The 19,856-nt window shown below is 43.0% G+C and overlaps 1 protein-coding gene across 3 annotated transcripts; it reads right to left on the bottom strand.

The window, feature by feature from the left end:
- Positions 1-949: 949 nt before the first annotated feature.
- On the bottom strand, positions 950-19,537 carry zbtb7b (zinc finger and BTB domain containing 7B). 3 transcript variants are annotated; one of them, XM_053887579.1, is made up of 4 exons: positions 19,228-19,536; positions 15,797-15,877; positions 3,938-5,001; positions 950-3,126 (listed from the first exon to the last, which is right to left on the bottom strand). In XM_053887579.1, the coding sequence occupies exons 3-4, from the start codon at positions 4,993-4,995 to the stop codon at positions 2,505-2,507; spliced, it is 1,680 nt and encodes a 559-aa protein (XP_053743554.1). In that variant the 5' UTR covers positions 4,996-5,001; positions 15,797-15,877; positions 19,228-19,536; the 3' UTR covers positions 950-2,504. The 3 variants fall into 3 exon arrangements, with proteins under 3 accessions (XP_053743554.1, XP_053743553.1, XP_053743555.1); XM_053887578.1 differs by having other exon boundaries at positions 19,247-19,535; XM_053887580.1 differs by lacking the exon at positions 15,797-15,877 and having other exon boundaries at positions 19,247-19,537.
- Between the last annotated feature and the right edge of the window lie 319 nt (positions 19,538-19,856).

The raw sequence follows: 19,856 nt of genomic DNA, 5'->3' as shown, positions 1-19,856 counted from the left end.
TTACTGTACTTTTTATATGTTGTATATGTTTTATGTTGTCGACAGTTTGTTTGGGTGAAATAAACATTCCGTCCCAGTCAATCCTCTTTGGCCATTACCGCCTGGACCCCTCTCTGTCCAGTATCTTCACACCAAAATACCTCCTGCTTCTGCTGCTTATCCGGAGTTGGGTCGCAGAGGCAGCATTCGGAGCAGGGAAGCCCAAACTTCCCGGTCCGCACAAACCTCCTCCAGCTCCTCCCGGGGGATCCCGAGGCGTTCCCAGGCCAGACCGGAGACATAATCTCTCCAGCGAGTCCTGGGTCTTCCCCGGGGTCTCCTCCCAGTAGGACATACCCGGAAAACCTCCCCAGGGAGGCGTCCAGGAGCCATCCAGATCAGATACCCGAGCCACCTCAGCTGGTTCCTCTCGATGTGGAGGAGCAGCGGCTCCACCCCGAGCTCCTCCCGGATGACCGAACTCCTCACCCTATCTCTAAGGGTGCGCCCAGCCACCCTGCGGAGGAAACTCATCTCAGCCGCTTGTATCCGCGATCTCATCCTTTCGGTCATTACCCAAAGCTCGTGACCATAGATGAGGGTGGGAACGTAGATTGATCGGTAAATCGAGAGCTTCGTCTTGTGACTCAGCTCTCTCTTCACCACGACGGTCCGATACAGTGACCGCATCACTGCTGCCGCTGCACCAACCTGTCTATCAATCTCACACTCCCCTTTTCTCGAGCACCCGATGGAGGGTCTAGAGCTGGTCCAGTGTTCCACGACCGGGCCAAAAACCACACCGTTCCTCTTGAATCCGAGGTTTGACTATTGGTCGAAGTCTCCTCTCTAGTATCAGTTCCAGGGAGGCACCAAAATACCTTCCTAGAATATTGCTTTCGTCAATGATTACCTGAACACTTTATGGAGACTGGCTAAAAGCACGCAGACACATTATCATAGTTTTGCTTTAATTTTTTTATTTGAACTGAAACAAAATGTTGGGAAATGGATTCATATCTGAGATCACTCAACAACTGAAAGAAAAAAATGTATCCCTGATAGTGGGGTGTCTGCTCAGACCGGACCCCGTGTCCCTTCACCAAAGTCAAATAAAACATTCACTTTGCTGGTATGATCTCATTCATTCACAAGCTCCCTACCATGCGCACAAACAATCTGAGAATAAGACTGAATTGTTGATAAAGTTCTGACACCACTGGTCCCTTACATGATGACGTAGCCCTGATCTATTTGGTTATGACATTTTAAAATGCTTTGCTCGACGCTACCTGAGAATCGGTCGCTCGCTCTCTCGCGTTCACACACACACACATACACATACATTAATCTAAGGCATCTTCATTTTAATAAATATATTTAAATATATATCTGGACTAATATGAGTAATAGGTTTCAATGAATTTAGATTTGGAAATATTGTTTACGTGGATCAGAAACTGGAAAATGTACCAAGGGAGTTAATAGCCATCAATGACAGAGAGATAAAAGGCGACCACCTCTCAAATCGCATAGTGCAAATTGAAAAAACAGAAATGACACGAAAAGAAGCTCATAGTGCACACCGACCCTGCAGGATTTTGCAGAGCAAATAAAAAAAAAAAACACAAAATGCTGCTTTCATATTGATAACCAATCAACCCAGGGTGAAACCAAATGTTTGAAAGGAAACAATAAAACAAATCATTGGCCCCTGTAGATGTAGCAGTGCTACTCATACCAAAACAATCTTGATGCTACATTTACCTTATTTTCTGTTTTCAAAATGGAATGTTTATAGAAAGACATGTGCAAAGGCTGCATTTAAGAATGCAATTTCGAACTTTGGTTATTTGAAGACTTGATCATTATACAGCCTTGTTGCGCCCCACTTTTGATTCATCAGAACAGCAGAAAGCCACAATAAATAAACAATAAATAAATAAATACAATGAATGGGGCATCTCCTGTAGCACCTCGCCGGGATGTTAATTTTAGAAAGCAGTAGCTGTTATCTCACGTCAGAGCTCAACATTGGAATACAGAAAAGGCTTCTTCGGGGATTAAACATAAACAAGTCGGCTAGTCTTCAAACCCCAATTTTGGCTGTAATTGACTTTCACCATCTCCATGTCACAACTTTAAATTGATACCTTGGTATCCAAGAAAACCCAAGAATGGTCACATTGCAATTCCGCTGAGAGCCACCAGAGGACATCAGGTGCCCACAGCGACATGAATCAGCAACAGGTCTTGCAGCTCTGGATTTTAAGTTGCATAGTGAAAAGCACCCAGAAACCGCAAACATTCATGCCTTGCATGAGCAGAGAATAAAATCAGAAAGACAATCTTTAAAAGACTAACTGTGGACAACTTTTATAAGATTCCTAAACCCGTTTTTTGTTATTACATAATTTAAAACCTTTGAAAGAGCTATTGATATATAAGCAGCACACAATATTGAGTCCAGCCACCTGAGTATGTTTTTACTGTGGACTATTTACCACACAGACACACACCATTCATCATTCCTCCTCTTGAGCCTTTTTTGCTCCAGTCTCCTCCAGTGACTCTTCTGCCCACCGATTGTGTGGTGTCTGTGGCAGATGAAGAGCACCTCTGTCGTCTCTCTCCCTGCCCCCTCGCATATCCAGACCACGCATGAAGAGCTCAGGGTAGTTTGCCAGCCTGTGGGCACCAAGTTGAGCGAGGGCGTGCAGGCTGAGAGCTCGTTCTCTCTCAGTATCCCCCTGAAAGATCATGGAGTGAACAGCATCAGAGCCGCTTGCGCCATCCAATACGGCCTGAGGAAGGAACAACGATGAGCGGCCCTGCATGGACGGAGACTCCAGAGGGTTGGACTGCTGGATCGCACCATCGACTCCTCCTTCATCCCCAGACTCTGTGTCATGCTTGGGCCGGCGTGTTCGTATCTCCAGGCAACTGTGGCCCTTACGGTGACGCTGCAGGTGGTCTTCTCGGGCAAACGCCTTGTGGCACAGCAGGCACTCGAAGGGCCGCGCGCCGCTATGGAGGGACAAATGGTTCTTGAGGTCGTACGAGTGGAGGAACCGGGCGGAGCAGTGTGGGCAGGGGTAGGGGCGCTCTCCTGTATGCTTTCTCATGTGGATTTTCAGCTTATCATTCCTGTTAAGAGAAATTCAGCGTGAGATAGGACCTCAATATTGGCCTATTTAACCTATCTATCTATCTATCTATCTATCTATCTATCTATCTATCTATCTATCTATCTATCTATCTATCTATCTATCTATCTATCTATCTATCTATCTATCTATCTACCTACCTACCTGTCTATCTGTCTATCTATCTATCCATCTATCTATCTATCTATCTATCTATCTATCTATCTATCTATCTATCTATCTATCTATCTATCTATCTATCTATCTATCTAACCAACAGGGAAACACCAAGCCATTGATATAGAAAATATGGCTGTTTTTTTTTAACATGTTTTTCGCCATTTCAACAAAGGAACACCACATTCTTTGCTGGCTACATGGGTGTTTTCTCAGGAGAGCTAAAGTGGTCTGGTGGTCATACGTGTCTACCAAGCTCATCCAGAGCAAGTAGCATGGATGAAGTGATCGCCAGCGTTTGTCTCCGTCCATCCAAGTATTCACTCAGATGAAGAGATTTCAGTAAAATTCTTGGGAAATGCCATTTATATGCACAAATCATACATCCCTCTGTGAGAAGGAAGAGATGCTGGCTAGTGAGTTTGTTGTGAGAGTGACTTCTGTGGCTACTGCCACCTGCTGTCCAATCGAGCACATTACAATCAAGAGTATTTCCATCACAAAAAGTGTATTGAATTGTGAAGATAAAAAAAAAAAAAAATTGGGGTGGAAATTGGCGTTTGGACAATGGCGTTTATGAGTGACAGACAAAGCTTAAGGAGGACAACAGTGTGCATTTCAAAAAGGCTCATTACCGAGTAAAGCGTACTCCACAGGCTGTACACTGGAAGGGCTTCTCTCCGGTGTGTGTCCTCATGTGGCGAGGAAGCTTTCCTGCTCCGTGGATGATCTTCTGGCAAACAGGACACTGCTGAGGGGTTTGAGACTTTCTCTTCCTCCCTACTGCTGGTGTGGCCTCCTCTCGTTCAGACACGGCTGTCGATACTGGAGTATTTTCCAGTATGATTTCATCGGCGCCAAATCCCTCCATCTCGTCCTCAGATAGCTTCCCATGTGACATGCTGGCTGGAGGAGGCTGGGCGATACGAGGGGGTTCATTTAACCAGTGAAGCATCCCTCCATTCATAGCTGCCCCCCTGCCAGGCTCTCTGACAAGCTGAGGATCCCCGTTCTGCCTTGGTTTGGGGCAGAGGTCTTCTTGATCTGGACTCGGGGGTTGGGTGGACGTCAGCGAGCGAACGCTGTCAGAAGACGGTGACGGGTATGAAAAAGGGGAAGCGGACGATAGATTCAACGCTGAGGAGTTGATGAGGTGTGAGGCAACCTTTCTCATCTTCCTCCTGCCTGTTTTTCTCCTGGAGTCTTTCACGCCTCCATTCTCTCTCACCTTCCAATCAGGAGTTGCATACTGGTTGATCTGCTGCTCCGCCATCTCAATCTCTGCCTCTGCCGTTTCCCCCAGGATGTCACTGCATGCATCAGCCACGCACTGGATGCCCAAAAGCTGAGCTCCTTTTAGGACATCCCTCATTCCAGAGCTGGGAATGGTGAGAGTAGCAGTGTACGCAAATTCCAAGAGAGCGTCCAGAGCATCTGGGGCCACGCAGTCCAGCTGACACACACTAAAACCTCCTCCTCCCTCACCTCCAGCTTCCTCTGCTCCAAACAGTCGGCGAAAGTAGAGACTGACGGCAGCCATGACTGAACGATGCGTGGGGTATCGTGCGCCCCGAGAGGTCAGTGTGAGATCGCAGAGGAGACCTGTCCGCCTCTGGTCATTGAGGTGTGACAACAGCTCATTGCTGTGCTCTGGGAAGGGGATCCCGATCAGACCGTCCTCGCCAGGAGACATCACCACCTTTAAGAAAGCACAATTTTGGATTTATCAGGGTTTATCAGGTGGACATAACTCACTTGATAAAAGTGGAAGTGGTCCCAAAATGTGGCTCCAGATTTGTTTACCAGCTACTCTTCAATTAGGTCTCAAGCAGTTCTTTATTTGTGTATTTATTTTCATATTTAAAATGAATTCTGGTATCTTCTAAAACAAACATGAACAACATAGGCAGCGTGATTCTGTGAAAGAGTTTCCCTTCACGTGAGGAACAGTTTAATTCAGGCTTAGTAGACGCTTTGCTCCCACTCATCCTCTGCCAATCCCAAAGTATTTTCTCCCCAGATTACTAAATCAGGTAGAGGTGATGGAGGTGGAAGCATCGCGGGGACAGAAGGCTGCAGGAGGTTGAATATAGAACAGCACGGCGTCATCATTAGAGCGGGGAGATGTGATCGATAGCGATGATACGGAAAGAACACAGGCTTATGCAATGTTGGTGTTGTAACTGCAGGGCAGTAGGTTAATTCGCTTTATAGCATTAGCTGTTTGGATCAAAATACCTTTGGAAGAGAGACAGCCAATGACATAAAGGCAAAATCAGGAGAGGAAGAGAGAGGGTACCAGGCTTCTCAACTACATAACCGCCTCCTTGCCATAAAGAGGAGCAACAGCTTGACAAACAACCACATTCTATCTGCCAGTGCAGCACTATCGGTCGATCTTGGTTTCTCCTCTCACCTATGCTCACGAGTGCTGGATATTGATCAAAGGACCAAGCTATTTCCTTCCACAGGGTGGCTGAACTGCAGCTCAGAGACAAAGTGATGGGCTCAGTAATCCAGAGGAGATCCAGTACTGAACCACTTGAAGTGGCTTGGGCATGAACAACGGAGAAGAGGACCCAGGACAGATGGTGGTTAGATTGAATCCAAATGGTCCTGGGAGAGTCTGAGCCTCTTTACATAGAAAAGGCACTGCATGTTGGATGTTTGAATGTTTAAGCTGTTTGGCATCTTATTAAACAACCATGCAAAAACTGAAAAATTGATAACCACAGATCACTGTGTTTATTCCTGCTTGTCGATACTATCAAATATGGAGCATTGTGGTTTTGCTATTTCACTTCGGTGACTTTCCTTATGTTGACTTGCCGAGCAAGGACCTCGTCTGTTGGTAATAAGACCCAGCAGCTCCTTGTTAAGCTCTCTAAGCTTGCACCTTACCCTGGCCACAATATACCTGCTAACACTATCTCACACGCCCTCACACCTGAGCGGACCAGATTTTCCACAAACAACTTCCCCCTCCCTGCCAGTCATCTCCCTCCCATAGCAACTGAAAGCCCCCTAGCCATCCAATGACAGTGTTCACACAGTGCCCAGAGGGCCCAGCGATGGTACAGTCACCAGACTAACCTGCTCCACGACACACACCTTTTGAAAACACACACACAAACACACAAGATACACATGTGCACAGTTTGCATGTAAAACTATGACTCCCCCCACCCACTATTGTTGGATTTAACCTGTTTGGTGGCGACCTCAGTGCCAGGACATTTCCAGAAGACAAACTCCACCCAAGCCAAATAATGAATTAACTATTATATACTTCCATAAAAAGTCACTTTCACCCCACGCAAGCGTTCTTCCAGCTCTAAACTTAATATGCACCCACCAGTGGAGACTCAGCCCTACCTTTCCTGTGCTCATGGGCACTGGCAGCCGGAGAAAAGCATGTGTCATTGCTTCCTTAGTTTAGCTCACTGAAAATCTTCCGTCAGAGCGTTGCCCTCACCGTAAATGTCACAAGTCGACTTCTTTGGCAAGTTCTACCAGTCGCTGGCTTTCCTGTTGTATCAAAAGAGGGCGCAGATTGCTACTCCTCCCTCAATACCACCCACACACCCACTCTCTCTGCAGAAACTCAAAGACCCATTTTCCGAATAATTTCCGATCGTCACAACCAATCCGTCTCAGCAACCAGGATGCGTCTTGGGTAACAGCGGAGCACTATAGGTACGGAACAGTTTGATTGATTTAAAGGCAACGGATGGCATCAAACAAGAGTTATTATTCTGAACTACAAAACAAAAAAAAGGTCTCATGTCGATGTAATGAATCATAATTGATGCCTCACACACACAAAGACAAAAGAAGGAATTTTATGAATGGAAGAACTGGACCTGGACCACAGCTCAGTGGAAGACAGTGTCACTGTGGGAGGTCCTGTTTAGAAATGATGGACACAGATCAGTTGAGTCATCTCATAGGTCTGAGGCTACTAAGCTTCACATGCAATTCATCTTCAGCCAGTTGAGTCCAACCACTTCTGTCACACACCGCAACGGTGATCATGTGAAGAGTCCATGGGGTTTATGAAAGTTTTCAGTAAGTTTTCATCATGGTTGCCCCCAAGAGTTGTATAGATGGACTGCCCAAACAAAGACACTATTTGAAATGCTACTTCTAACTACGTACACAAACCAAGTGACTCTTGAGTGCTACTGAAAATGTGCGCTCTTAAAATGGCAAGAACGTATTTGGATGAGTGCTGTCTCCACTGATGTGGTTTGGGCCAAATGTTGACTAGAGAGAGGAAGTTGAGATGCAAAAGTCGCTTACATGCACAGAAAATGGCTGCGTTTCTTTCGAAACACTTTTCAAATCATTTTCAAGTATAAAAAGGAACTGCTGTCTTACATGACATGTTGAGACACATACCAAGTTTTTCGGAATACATTGTTTGAATTCTGTAATTAACTACAAAGTATAAAACCAATATTTTATATTTTAAACCTGGGAGAGGATTTCAGGACGGGCAGGAATGGTTTACTCTCCCTGGCATCATGACGTGTCGATACATTCTATCACAGAGGAACTGGACACAAGACTCCACCACAACTGTGCCAGGAAAAGCAGAGCGGCAGCAGTGACTAAAGCTCCACATAAAGGTGCATTCTTCTACACAGTTTTCGTCATTTATATTGTGAAAGCCTATCAAATATATGCATGGAGTTGCTGTTGCAGCTCTGACATGTTGTTTTAATGTCTCCAACTTTCCACAAAAGTTTCCTAGTCCACCTCAATTATATCAAGCTGCACAGCTAAAGAGGAAACTATGACATTCACAGAAAACTGCGGGTGCAAGGGAGAGGGTGAACTGCTTTGGCGAAGTCTGATGTCATTTGTTTTCCGACGGCTGTATGTGTAGCGCGTGAAAGATCGAGTACACGGTTTTTATTACTCCTACAAAGATAGTTAAAATATGCATTAATTGTCATGATTTATGCCTCTCAACGGTTTGTGTGTTGTTTTCTGTTCTGTTCGAGTGGAACTATGAACCAAGCTTAAAAGAGTGTTGGTAACACCTGACACCTTGGGTGTGATGAGTTTGCAGTGACAGAACTAAACTTAAATTTCACAGAAGTTTAACACATTCTGGGGCCTCCAGTATAGAACATCATAGCTGACATATGCTGACGATTCCACTATGTATTTACCTGTGCGATACCTTGAGGAGAATTATATAGAGAGAGTGAGTGTGATCCCAGATAGTAAGGAGAGTTCTGCTTTTGTCTGTCCACTTATCTCGAATTTCATTTATGAATTTGGGTATTTTTCAATGTCAATAATAGATACAATACAGTGCAATTTTATGGAACTGTACTGTTGTCAGTGTTAATGACGAAAACGTTGTTTGGCTAGATTACACAATTGGGGTGAGAAATGCACTCCCTGTGTGTCTCCTTCTCACTACAATCGCTGCAGCCATGACTGCATTATTACACATTTACAGGACATTGTTTGCAGCTATTTTTGAAACAGGCCAAAAGCATGTCCCTCTGCCTACTTTCACCTCTGAATTCTTTACTCATATGGACGTAGTGGAGAAACTCAGGAAATGGTAGCCATGAAAAATAAAGAGGGCAAACACACACAATGAGAATGCAAACAATTTTGCACATGTTGACACAAAAGCTAAAACATCCACGCCTTCTTATAACACAACCTGACTGAGCAGCGACTCCACCTGCTTCGACCAGATTACTGCCACAATTCACTCCAAATTTTTCAAGAAGAATTTGGTGTTTCCTTCTCCCTCAGGCTTTGCGTGTCCTAAAGCTGACTGGGGCATTATGTGTGTGAGTGTGTGTGTACGAACGCATGCGTGCAGAAGGTTTTAGTTCCAAGATCGCACTACATAATTCATTTGGCTGGCAGTGCAAGGGCCCCTGTCCCCAAACCCCCCACAACAGCACTACAGTCAGAGCCATGATAGTTTCTAGATTCTGTCATTCTTCCTCTCAACTGCTTTTATATAAAAAAAAGTGACAAACATTTTTCTTCTCTAAACCACAACATTCACTGAGCTCCTGTGTCAACCCCTCACCAAATTTGAGATGAAAAAAAAGATAAAGCATTAGGGCGGTTGCACTCTTCGATTTTTGTTTCACCATTCTTTTTAGCAGTCCAAATATTGGCAGCAAAAAATATGATTAACAAGAATTTCTCTGTTAATGAGGCAGAGATTTGCAACCCTCTGACTTATCCCTTATTACGCCATCTCAGCTGGTAATGATAATGTATGTAGGTGCAGGAAGTTGAGACGTCAAAGAGAGTCTGGTAAATAAAATGTGTGTAAGGACGGGATTTCAAAAACTGACCAATATTTGATCCTATTTCATTATGCGCTGGTGCTTTCTTCACTGTTTGGACAGACTGTCCATTCTCTTGCAGTATGCTTACTGGGGAAAACAAAGCCGCTGCAGGTGAAATAGTTTTCAAATTCCCTCGAGGTGGGTCTTCCGAGCATTTCTGCTGACGACTGATGACGTTTGATGCAGTTATTTTTTCCATTTAGAGTCATTTGCATCTCACTGCTGACGTCTGCTCACTGTTGAAGTTTGGGGTGTAATGTATACACTCACAAAAAATAATAATAAATAATAACCATAACTTGAAAGTTTGCTCACAGCATGCTGCTTTACCAGTGAAGATACCCAAATCTTGGTGCATAAAACTAAATATAAAATACTTTTAGGTTGTGCCGTTTATATATTTATTGTAGTACTTCATCAGTTGTATATCCTATATTGTATTTGATGTTGCCATTACGCTCGCACTACTTTTTCCTTTCAGTTTATTAAACACAATCAAAACATTTCAGCACTTCTCTAAAAAACGTCTTCACTTGCACTTCACTTGAAACAAGACCAAGATTTTTGGAGGTCGAGGTCGAGAAAGACCAAGGCTGTATTTGTATAAGGAGTCTCAAACTGATCCGTGTCAGCTGGAACAAGCAGCACCATTCTCCCGAGAAATCCAGAGTCTACCCAGTCCGAGACACAGTAAAAATGCACTTGAGACCGAGAACCTAAAAGAGCGGAGTTGAGATCAGTCTCGACACCAAGACCAATCTTGATTACTACAACACCCGTCACCAAAACTTCAAAATGTTACAACTACATTTTTGTGTATATATTAGACATCATCAGTTGTGGGCAGAAACGTCTGTGAAAATATTTTACCTACACCAGTCAGTAGGCACAGTCCAAGCTGTTTTGTCCTAAGCCTAACCTCATAATGGATGTTAGCTGGCGTTGTAACCTCCGTGCTGAAACCAGGATTGTTCTATGATATGCAGAGTTCCTGCTTTACAGGAGCGGAGAACGGAGGGATAGTGACGTCACCGTATCGTGTCTTTCGTGGTTAATACTGGTTCAATGAGATATGGCTCAGTAGTGTGGCTGACTTCCATGTCTGCCTGTGATGACAGACACATCGCTCTGGAGTGCATCTATGATACGCTTCATTGTATGATCATAGCTAAATTATCATTTCAGCGCTGTGCTATCTCGTTCACAGAGATTTCAGTCGGGGAGAACTGTGTATAGCAAAAACTTCAAAATGGAGCATCACCATGATGAGGGACTTGCTGCACCACGGCGCAGAGGACTTCCACATTTTAAGCATGTGAGTGAGTCAGGAAAGTTGGCTTTGGACCTACTAAGAATAAAAACAAAACAAAAAAAAGTCATCACAATGTTGCAATGCTAATTCACCAAAACAACCCCAAATATGACACTGATGCTTCAAATCACAGCTTGACAGCGCAGCACACACAGGCACACATCATGGAACAAAGGAAGCCACAATGATACATCAGCCTTCATAGTCATGAAACATTTCAATACAATCGGATAAGAAAAACCTTGGGGCGGAAAAGTTCTCGCCACGTATTTCAGCAGCCACACAGGAAGTGCGGGAGCTGGAGTGGTTGGAAAGAGGTGTTGAGACTGAGTTGAGGTGAGCAACAAGGAAGGGGGAGGGATGCTGTCTTCTGCAGAAGCACACACACATTTGTAGAAATTTGAAAAATCCCAGGATGGCGGAGGAGACTGAAACGAGGTAGCGTGAATAGGAGTGGGTGTCGAGATATACTCAGAGATAAAGCTGAGAGAGGTACAGACAAGAAAATCTAGTCCAGCCTTCAACAATCTGTGTTAGAGAGGCGACATGAAACAAGAGGCGAGAGGTAACGTTACCAGAGAGGAGGAACCAGGAGGTAGAAGAGAGAGAGAGAGTGAGAGACTCCGCAACATGTTGGCAGAGCGTGAACAAACCAATACCAGAGGAACCAGCATCTGCAGGTGTGTGTGTGTGTGTGTGTGTTAGCTGTGGCCACAGCCTTCACTATCATTAGCGTCACCAAAAGTGAGTTTCAGCCAGAGATGGAGAACACAGACATTAAAGAGAAGGCTGGATGACAGTGCGGTTTCACACATTTCTCTCCCCTCTGAATTCCTTATCTGGTCAACATTTCTCCCCCCCTCCCAAGACGAACAAACACGCACGCACCGTAGTGTTTGTGAGAAAGTCATGATATGAAACCCCTTTAACTAATGTTCAGTCAGTCAAGGGAAACATGACCTCCTTTTTTGGACTACATAACAACCAGAAATGTTTGAAAGAGGTCACGAAAAGCGCTAAATATTGATGAATTATTAAAGAGGCATGTTAGTTGAAGAGATTTTTGATTATTTAAATTATGTCTGACCCTTAGCTATTTTTTGACTTTGACTTAACTATTATAAATATCATAAATAAGTCAATATATGATCAATATATGATTGTGATATATTGTTATCTATAATATTAGATATGGTATATACCATGTATATTATATATAACAACATATAGCAATAATATATAAATATAACAATAATATTTATAGAGTCTTGTTGTTTTATATATATATATATATATATATATATATATGTATATATATATATATATATATATATATATATATATATATATATATATATATATATATTATATATGTATATATATACATATATAAACATATGTATATATATACATATATATATATATAAATATATATAAATATATATATATTGTATTGTATTGTTACATATGTAACCTATAATATTATATATGGTATATATCATATATTATATATAACAGTAATATAAATGTAACAATAATATTTATATAGAGTCAATTTGATGACACCATGAATTAAATGTTCTATACCTGAGCAGAAGACGACTGTTGACATGGTGTAAAACATCTTTGAGTTAAAGGACTCGAGTTCTAATCCTATACAAACAACTTGTTGCCACATCACAGGACAATGTGTGTCTGTTTCACACTTAACTCCTATTACAGAGGGAGATATTGCAAAAGCTTCAGACCAACAAGTGTTGCAAACCTAACTGATCCCGATCAATTTCCTTCTTCCTGTATTCAGTAAAATGGCCCACCACACAACCTGATGGAGAGATAGTTTGCACCACAGAAAAAAACTGAAGGCAAGACAAACAGAAACATTTTGATGACAAGTGACATTTACACTAAATTGGAACATGAGCCATTCGCACCACAAAACGGCATGTATGCACACGTTAGACGATGACTCATTTGTGCCTCAACCCAAACCAGACAACAAATGTCATTTTGGCAAGACCATCTCTGCTTCTGTTTTGACACATCGTTCACATGACATGGGTCTCCAGACCGTATTGTCACTTCAAATCAAATTCTCCAAAAATTGTCAATGTCACTGTCAACTGTTCTACTTTCACATTTCTAAAGGTGTTTACAATCGCTACACCTGTCAGGGTGCAGTTCTCCAGCATTATAATTCTACCTCTTGTAACAGTTGACCTGTGCTTTTATTCTTAAGACAGTGCAGAAAGCCTGCTAAAACTGCTGAAAGCATGACAAAAATTTCATCAACTTCTGAATCATCTTGAGGGCGTTGCTGACCGCCTGACCTGGTGCTGGTATGAGGCGGTGAGTTACCGCAAGTGTCGGAAAAAATATGTACAATTCCATGTAAAAACATTGGTAACAAAAAACTGAACTTAATGTGACTTTTTGAGTTGTTTGACTGCTCATCTTTCCTAGTTTGGTTTGCTGTATGGACAGATGTACAAATGCACTGCGTCTAACTATAACTGTTCACAGGAAGCAGAGAGAACCACCTTTTGATAAGTCCGTGGCTGGTGGTCGAGAGCGAGGGAGGGCTACCAGGAACTGGAGACTGAAAAGAGGAAATGGCAGATACACAACTTCCTCTATTGACACAGATCGAGTGGGGTTAACACTCAAATGTGGCAAAGTTCTGACAGTAGATATGGAATACTCTTAACGGCTTCATTCACACGATAAACATATTTACTGACACAATGGTAAGAGGCAAAATCAGACAGCAACAATGTTGCATCACATAACCTCCAATAAACTGTGGTCTTGTGATTTGTGTGAAAATGAATCGCCCTTAAGCGGACACGATTTGAACAGGATCACCTGTCCGCATCATAGCAGTTTGTGATGTAGGCAGCATATGTGCGCTTTGAACAGTGGATCTGGTGCATGGCTCACATCCGCCTGACAGACCACTCCAGATACTTCCCCCTATTTGAAAAGACACATGGTAGTCACCGGACATACCCCTGGCCACAGTCAGATGATCTATCATGCTCTGTCGCCCACCGCACTCTTCCACGTCTAGAGGGGCCATGAAATATAGGCTTTTTACATTCACACCACACACAATCTCAACTCATGGACTGGAGACATGAGCTGCCACTCTCTGCTAATTTATCGATCAGATATTTACAGCATTCTGGGCGAATGAAAGTTAAATGAATTGACTTGGGCATCCTCTAGTGCGCAACAGCGTGGTGTTCCGCCTTTTTGTTCAGCAATAAACATGCTTAAAAATGCTTTCTAAATGAAAAGTATCATGTCTAACATTCAGTTGAATTACAGAATATTTCACTGTAAAACTCAGGAGGAACACGTCATCGTCATCGACTGCAAAAAGACAGCCTTAGTGTAACACTTTAATGCGATGATAATCCTGTTTTAGTAATGAAATATCAAATACAAAGATTGCAACGTCCACTTCCACCATCATCTTGAACTGTGAATTACAGCCAGTGCAGTAAGCATTATCTGCAAACTGACACTGAGAAGTGCTTCACTGTTTAAGAGCTTCCTAATCTCTTAAAAGGAATTAATCCCTGATGTTTATCGGCTCTTCAAAAGAACAAGCATGACAAAAAGCTCCCTCATGGAATTTCTTGAAGCCTGTTATGGCTTTATGGCAGTTATTGAGTGTGCAGCTAACAAACCACAGAGGAGTTAACTTCCAGTTTGCCTATAAAATATTTATCCACCTGACCACTTCATTCAGCACAGTTTTCCCCCCACGCACCAGGAAGTTCCAGGTACACACGTGAAAGCTTGGCTGGTTATGACAGAATGTTGATATTCACCTCAGAATTGAATTAACCCGGAAAGATTATGTTGATGAACCGATTAAAAGATTCAAGACCAGTCTCTCTGATGCCAGAGCACACAGATAAGTATGATACAGATGGGACTGAGTTGGACAGCTTTTCCCTGGCTCTTCCTGCAGAGGTGCACCAGCTCTGCCCTTCGCCCTTCTTAGATGACTGAGCGCCTTATCCCATATCTAATGATGACGACTGGATACCTTTGGTCCACCTTTTATTCTTACTACAGCAGTACAGGAACCTAACAAGACACATACCTACAGTATATCAGTCCAGTACAGACATGTCTGATGCTGCAATGTATATTTTGACCTCAGATCAGATTCAGGTCATAAATCCACTCAGTGAACACATCAAGAATCAAGGCTGCCAGTCCAAAACTACTCTTGCTGATTTTTGTTTGGCCTCTTGAACAACTCAAAGTCAAAAAAATGTCAATTTAGATATCAAGTATTCAGTAAAGTATCTAAAAACACATTCCAATTCTTTGTTATTACAAAGGTGCCTAACTATCGTGTTGCCAGCTTGTTGCTAAAACAAAGAGATTGCAAAGAACACAACAGTACGGATGTTTACAGGAGCAATTTCAACGAAGCAAGGCTCAATAAAAGTGAGGAGTCAGTCTAATGGTCATTGGCTTATCAAAAAGTATATTGCTCTAAAGTGAAAGTAGTGCACAGTTTTGAGTGTCACCAACCTTCCCTTCCATCCATCAATACTAACATTCACTTCCGATGTCTTCAACTACAAGGGAAGGACATCAGCAGAAACGTCAACAAGCTAGCAATACAATGTACACTTAAAGTGGCATCACCTACATAGACCTGCCACAAATCTTATGGGGAAACAGGATACAGGGGGACTATCACATCATAAGATTGGTTTTTATCCCCACTGGCATCAATCGATAACATGAAGTTGACTTAGGCTCAGGACCTGCTCTAATGCAAAACTGATGACAACATTGAATAAATAGTCTCGTACCTTCTGTCCATAAACTCAGACGAGGTTGAGTCCCTGTTTCCCGTCGCTCTCAGCTTATTTGCCCGATGTTCAGAAGTTAGACTGTAAACAAACAAACAAACAAATATTTACATTATTTTGTCCTTCGGTGAATGTTTTATTTGGCATTCCAGCTAACAAATAAAACAATAAAAACATCCTTGTGCATTTTTCTATTCTTACAGACCAACAATAATTTCTCTGTAAATCTGTTAGAAAACATTCTGTTAGACAACCATGTGAAGAGAATCAACTCCACAGACTACATATTATGTCAAAATCTTTTCTTCTCATCAGTTTACTTCTATTGACACCAGTTAAAGTTTGGCACAAAACACTATACTTTTATTTAAGATAAGAAATACAAATACATCATACATTGGTAATTTCAACCAACCATGTGTCAATCATATCAAATGCATGAATGTTACACAAACATGAACTTGCCAGCTAGTTGGCAAGTCAGTTTGTCATGCTAAATTCTACCCGTTGAGCAGATCATAATAAATATTCTTTGAAGATATGTTATTTGCAAATGCAACTGCTTGACAATGTGGATTGTGTTTGTGAACAACAGAACAAACAGTTTTGGTGAGACGGTGAAGCGCAGTTTGTTTTGAAGCAAACAGCAGGCCAGCTAAGTAGTCTACAGGTCAAATGGATGATTGGTGAGGTACAAATGCTTTCTCTTGTTTTCGCTGAGTTTGTTGTTCTACAAAATCTCTGTACCTGGCCTTGCGTTTTTCTTAGACTGCTTCTACTCATTTAGCCTGAGCATTGGCTGTGTTGAGGAGCAGCAGCTCTACAGCGTTCTTTTCCCCCTAAAGTCACAAACTCATGAGAATAAATACACATGAATCATACTTCGCTACATAACCAAAGTAACTGTATGTTAGTGGAATGGACGCTACTCTAAAAAACACAAAACAACAGAAATAGAGACTAACAGAAACTAAGCACTTACTTTTTGGTGTCTTTTGAATAGATCCACACACACGCGTGTGTGCACACACTTATGCAAAAGCACATGTATTCTAGTGAGTTGAGAAACCACCGTAAAATAATTCAGTGTTTGTGTTTCCCAAACCACCAATGAAGGAACTACAAGAAGCAGGCCAGTCCAGATCAGCATGAAGGTCAGATCAGGACGGGCAATGAAGCACAGATGTCCAATTATATTGGTGATTTGGAACAGAGCTAGCATTTAGACTTTATTTCTAAACCACCATGGCTCCTCCATGTGTGGCGAATTGTCCCGGCATGAGAAAGCATGTGAACACTTTGCTCACATGACACTGGCAGTCACTGGTGAAGCAGCGGGCTGATGGGTGGGTAACAGATTCTCGAAACACAGAGGTGACGTGTTTCGCCATATATATATATATATATATATATATATATATATATATATATATATATATGTATGTATGTATAAAGATCAGAAAATATGCCCCATTATCCACCAGTCCAAGTCTGAAATGTCAGAACCATTAGAGGTGTTAAAAGAAGCACAAGACCCTACCAGGATCCCATAGGGTCCCGAACGTCTGAAATCTAGGCCAGATAAAGAGCAGCAAGGTTTTAAATCCGTAGAGGTGACGTGTTTCACTTCTATTACCAGTCTTGTTTTGACAGCTCAAACATTAGCATTTGATGTAGACTTCTGCTGCAGAACACTTTAACATTCAGGTGGTCCTCAACAAGAAGTGTCAATTTCCCTTTTTCAGATGAGATGTCTTTGAAAGACAAAGGCTCATCTATTTGGGAAAGTTAATGATGAGTAACTTTTAATTGTAACATCAAGAGGATAAATGAATAGTTAAAGGACTGAAACACAAGTTGAAATGTATAACAAAAATTCCAATGGACTCCTTATTGTCAGGGATAGAGGTATTACAACTGGTGGTGAAGAGTTGCAGTGTTGTTATGCTGTCATTACTATGCTGTCATTACTGTCACTAATATTGTTTACACCATCAGTGTGCGCTATACAACCTCATCTGAGACACAACCTTATTGAGTGAAAACTGATAGAATATTCACCAGGTCTTGCTTCATTCTAGGCCCTCACAAGCAGAACGAAATACAACTTGAACAAAAGACAGACTGGATGGAACGCTCACTGAAACTAACTATACACAAACTCAGTTCAGACATCTTGGAAGAAGGTCCTGGTTTCTTTAGGAAGTACAAGTTGGGAGGAGACTTGTGTTTACACAGGCATGTATGGTTTCCACACAGTGACACTTATTCAGTATGTGAAGACACAAATCCCCTGTCTGTCCCATCCAGTATCATTGATGAGCGGTGATATTAAATAGCACAGTGCAGGCCATGTTGTTGTATCTGATCATATATGGTAAGGGAAATTTTTGAAAACCTGTATCTTGTATAAGATATCTATTGAGCTGCATCTCGATCATGAAAGGATTGAAAAACTCAAGGCCTACACTATTTAAATTGGTTAGTCTTAATCTAAATATCTGAAACTGAAAGCAGTTCAACATATACTAAACGTTTCTCACACATGTGGACAACAACACATGAAAGAGGTGACTGAACAACTATGTTCCCCTGGAGCATGATCAAAGCTCAGCATCAGCGTGTCTCCAATCTGAGGTTATACTCGTATAGTTTCAGCACAGTTAAAGAAGCCAGTCTTCAAGCAATGGTTCTGACTCCAGCTCACCTTCAACTGCCTTCATGTGTGGTTGTGGATTTTACCAAATAACAATGGCTAATTCAGGGAAACCAAACCCAAGCCAGTCGAGCCAGTCGGGCCGGTCTGTCGGAGGGGCGAGTCAGCGACTCATCCACCTCTGTAACGACACACACTGCCTGCTCCAAGCCCACTGGCATGGCAGGTAGGCAGCAGGGTGACCCGCCTGAGAACATCCTATTGTATCACCGGGTGGTGGATCACAATAAACTCTGGGTGTGCCTCAGGTTGGTGGATGACGAAGTCAATTAACAGCCCCCTGATATTTCTCAAAGGTGCATCTTGTAGATCCAGTGTCTGGCATGCAGGTACGGAGTGCGTGAGAGCAGGTCAGGTTTTGGATATCAGCCAGTGTTCTTGGCTATAATTAGCTGCAGGAGAGGATCCACAAATGGACCCGTCGACCCTGTGGCTTCTTTCACCTGGGACAATCTATTATTAAAAAAAAAAAAAAGCCCAAAGAGAACAAACAAAAGCAAGGGGCAGCCTTGTGACTGCGTGTCATTTTGTGTTATAGCAGTTTAGAACTGAACACCCGTGACGTGGACTCGAGTCCCCGGGTGACCCCACGCACCGACAAGAAGAGGAGGAGGAGAAGGAGGAGGAGGAGAACCGGCTCCGGAGCTACGCACAGACGCGCCACCGGGAGCACGCTTGGCTGCGCGCAGAACATACAATCGCGGTGAGAATGTACCTGAGCGCCGGCGTCTCACCTGTCCTGGTTCGTCGCCTCCCACCTGACCGGTGTCCGCTTCCTGGATTACGGTGTCCCACCCTGCCGGCTACTTCTTTTCTTACTTGTTGTTTATTTATTTATTTTTTTAGCGACTTTGAAGGTCTTCTGAGCTCGACTCGCTGACTGCTTGAATCCCCGTGCTCCGGTCTCAGTGCGGACCTCCGGCTCTCTGGGCAGTTCTGAGCCCCCTGCTGTCTCAGCTGGCCCACTCCACTTCCCAGCTCCTCCTTTCTGAGAACCAGGAAGCGGCTTGCCCTACTTACACCCAGCCGCGGATTGGCTCTGACAGCCTGGAGAAGAGACCGCCGGGGTGGGCAGGGCACAGGGGGAGGAGGAGAGGGAGGGTCCGGCTCCAGCGAGACAGAGGAGGAGGAGAGAGGTGAGCAGGACCACCTGTATCATCTTCGGTAGGTGCACCTGCTCTACCCCGGAGGGCTTCTCCAAAAATCAATAAATAAAATTCTTCTCACTTTTCAGTCGAAGACTGTAGATCAGATCAACCCATAGCTGTTGTATTCAACTCTGTTGAACAAAGGATTTTTTTTTTTTAAGTCAGAACTGATCATAGGTCTGCAATAAGAATTTGA

Source organism: Synchiropus splendidus, chromosome 15 (genome assembly GCF_027744825.2).
Source record: "Synchiropus splendidus isolate RoL2022-P1 chromosome 15, RoL_Sspl_1.0, whole genome shotgun sequence".
NCBI lineage: Eukaryota > Metazoa > Chordata > Actinopteri > Syngnathiformes > Callionymidae > Synchiropus > Synchiropus splendidus.
Note: the sequence above shows the minus strand (reverse complement) of the source record. Positions and strands in the feature narration are given on the sequence as shown.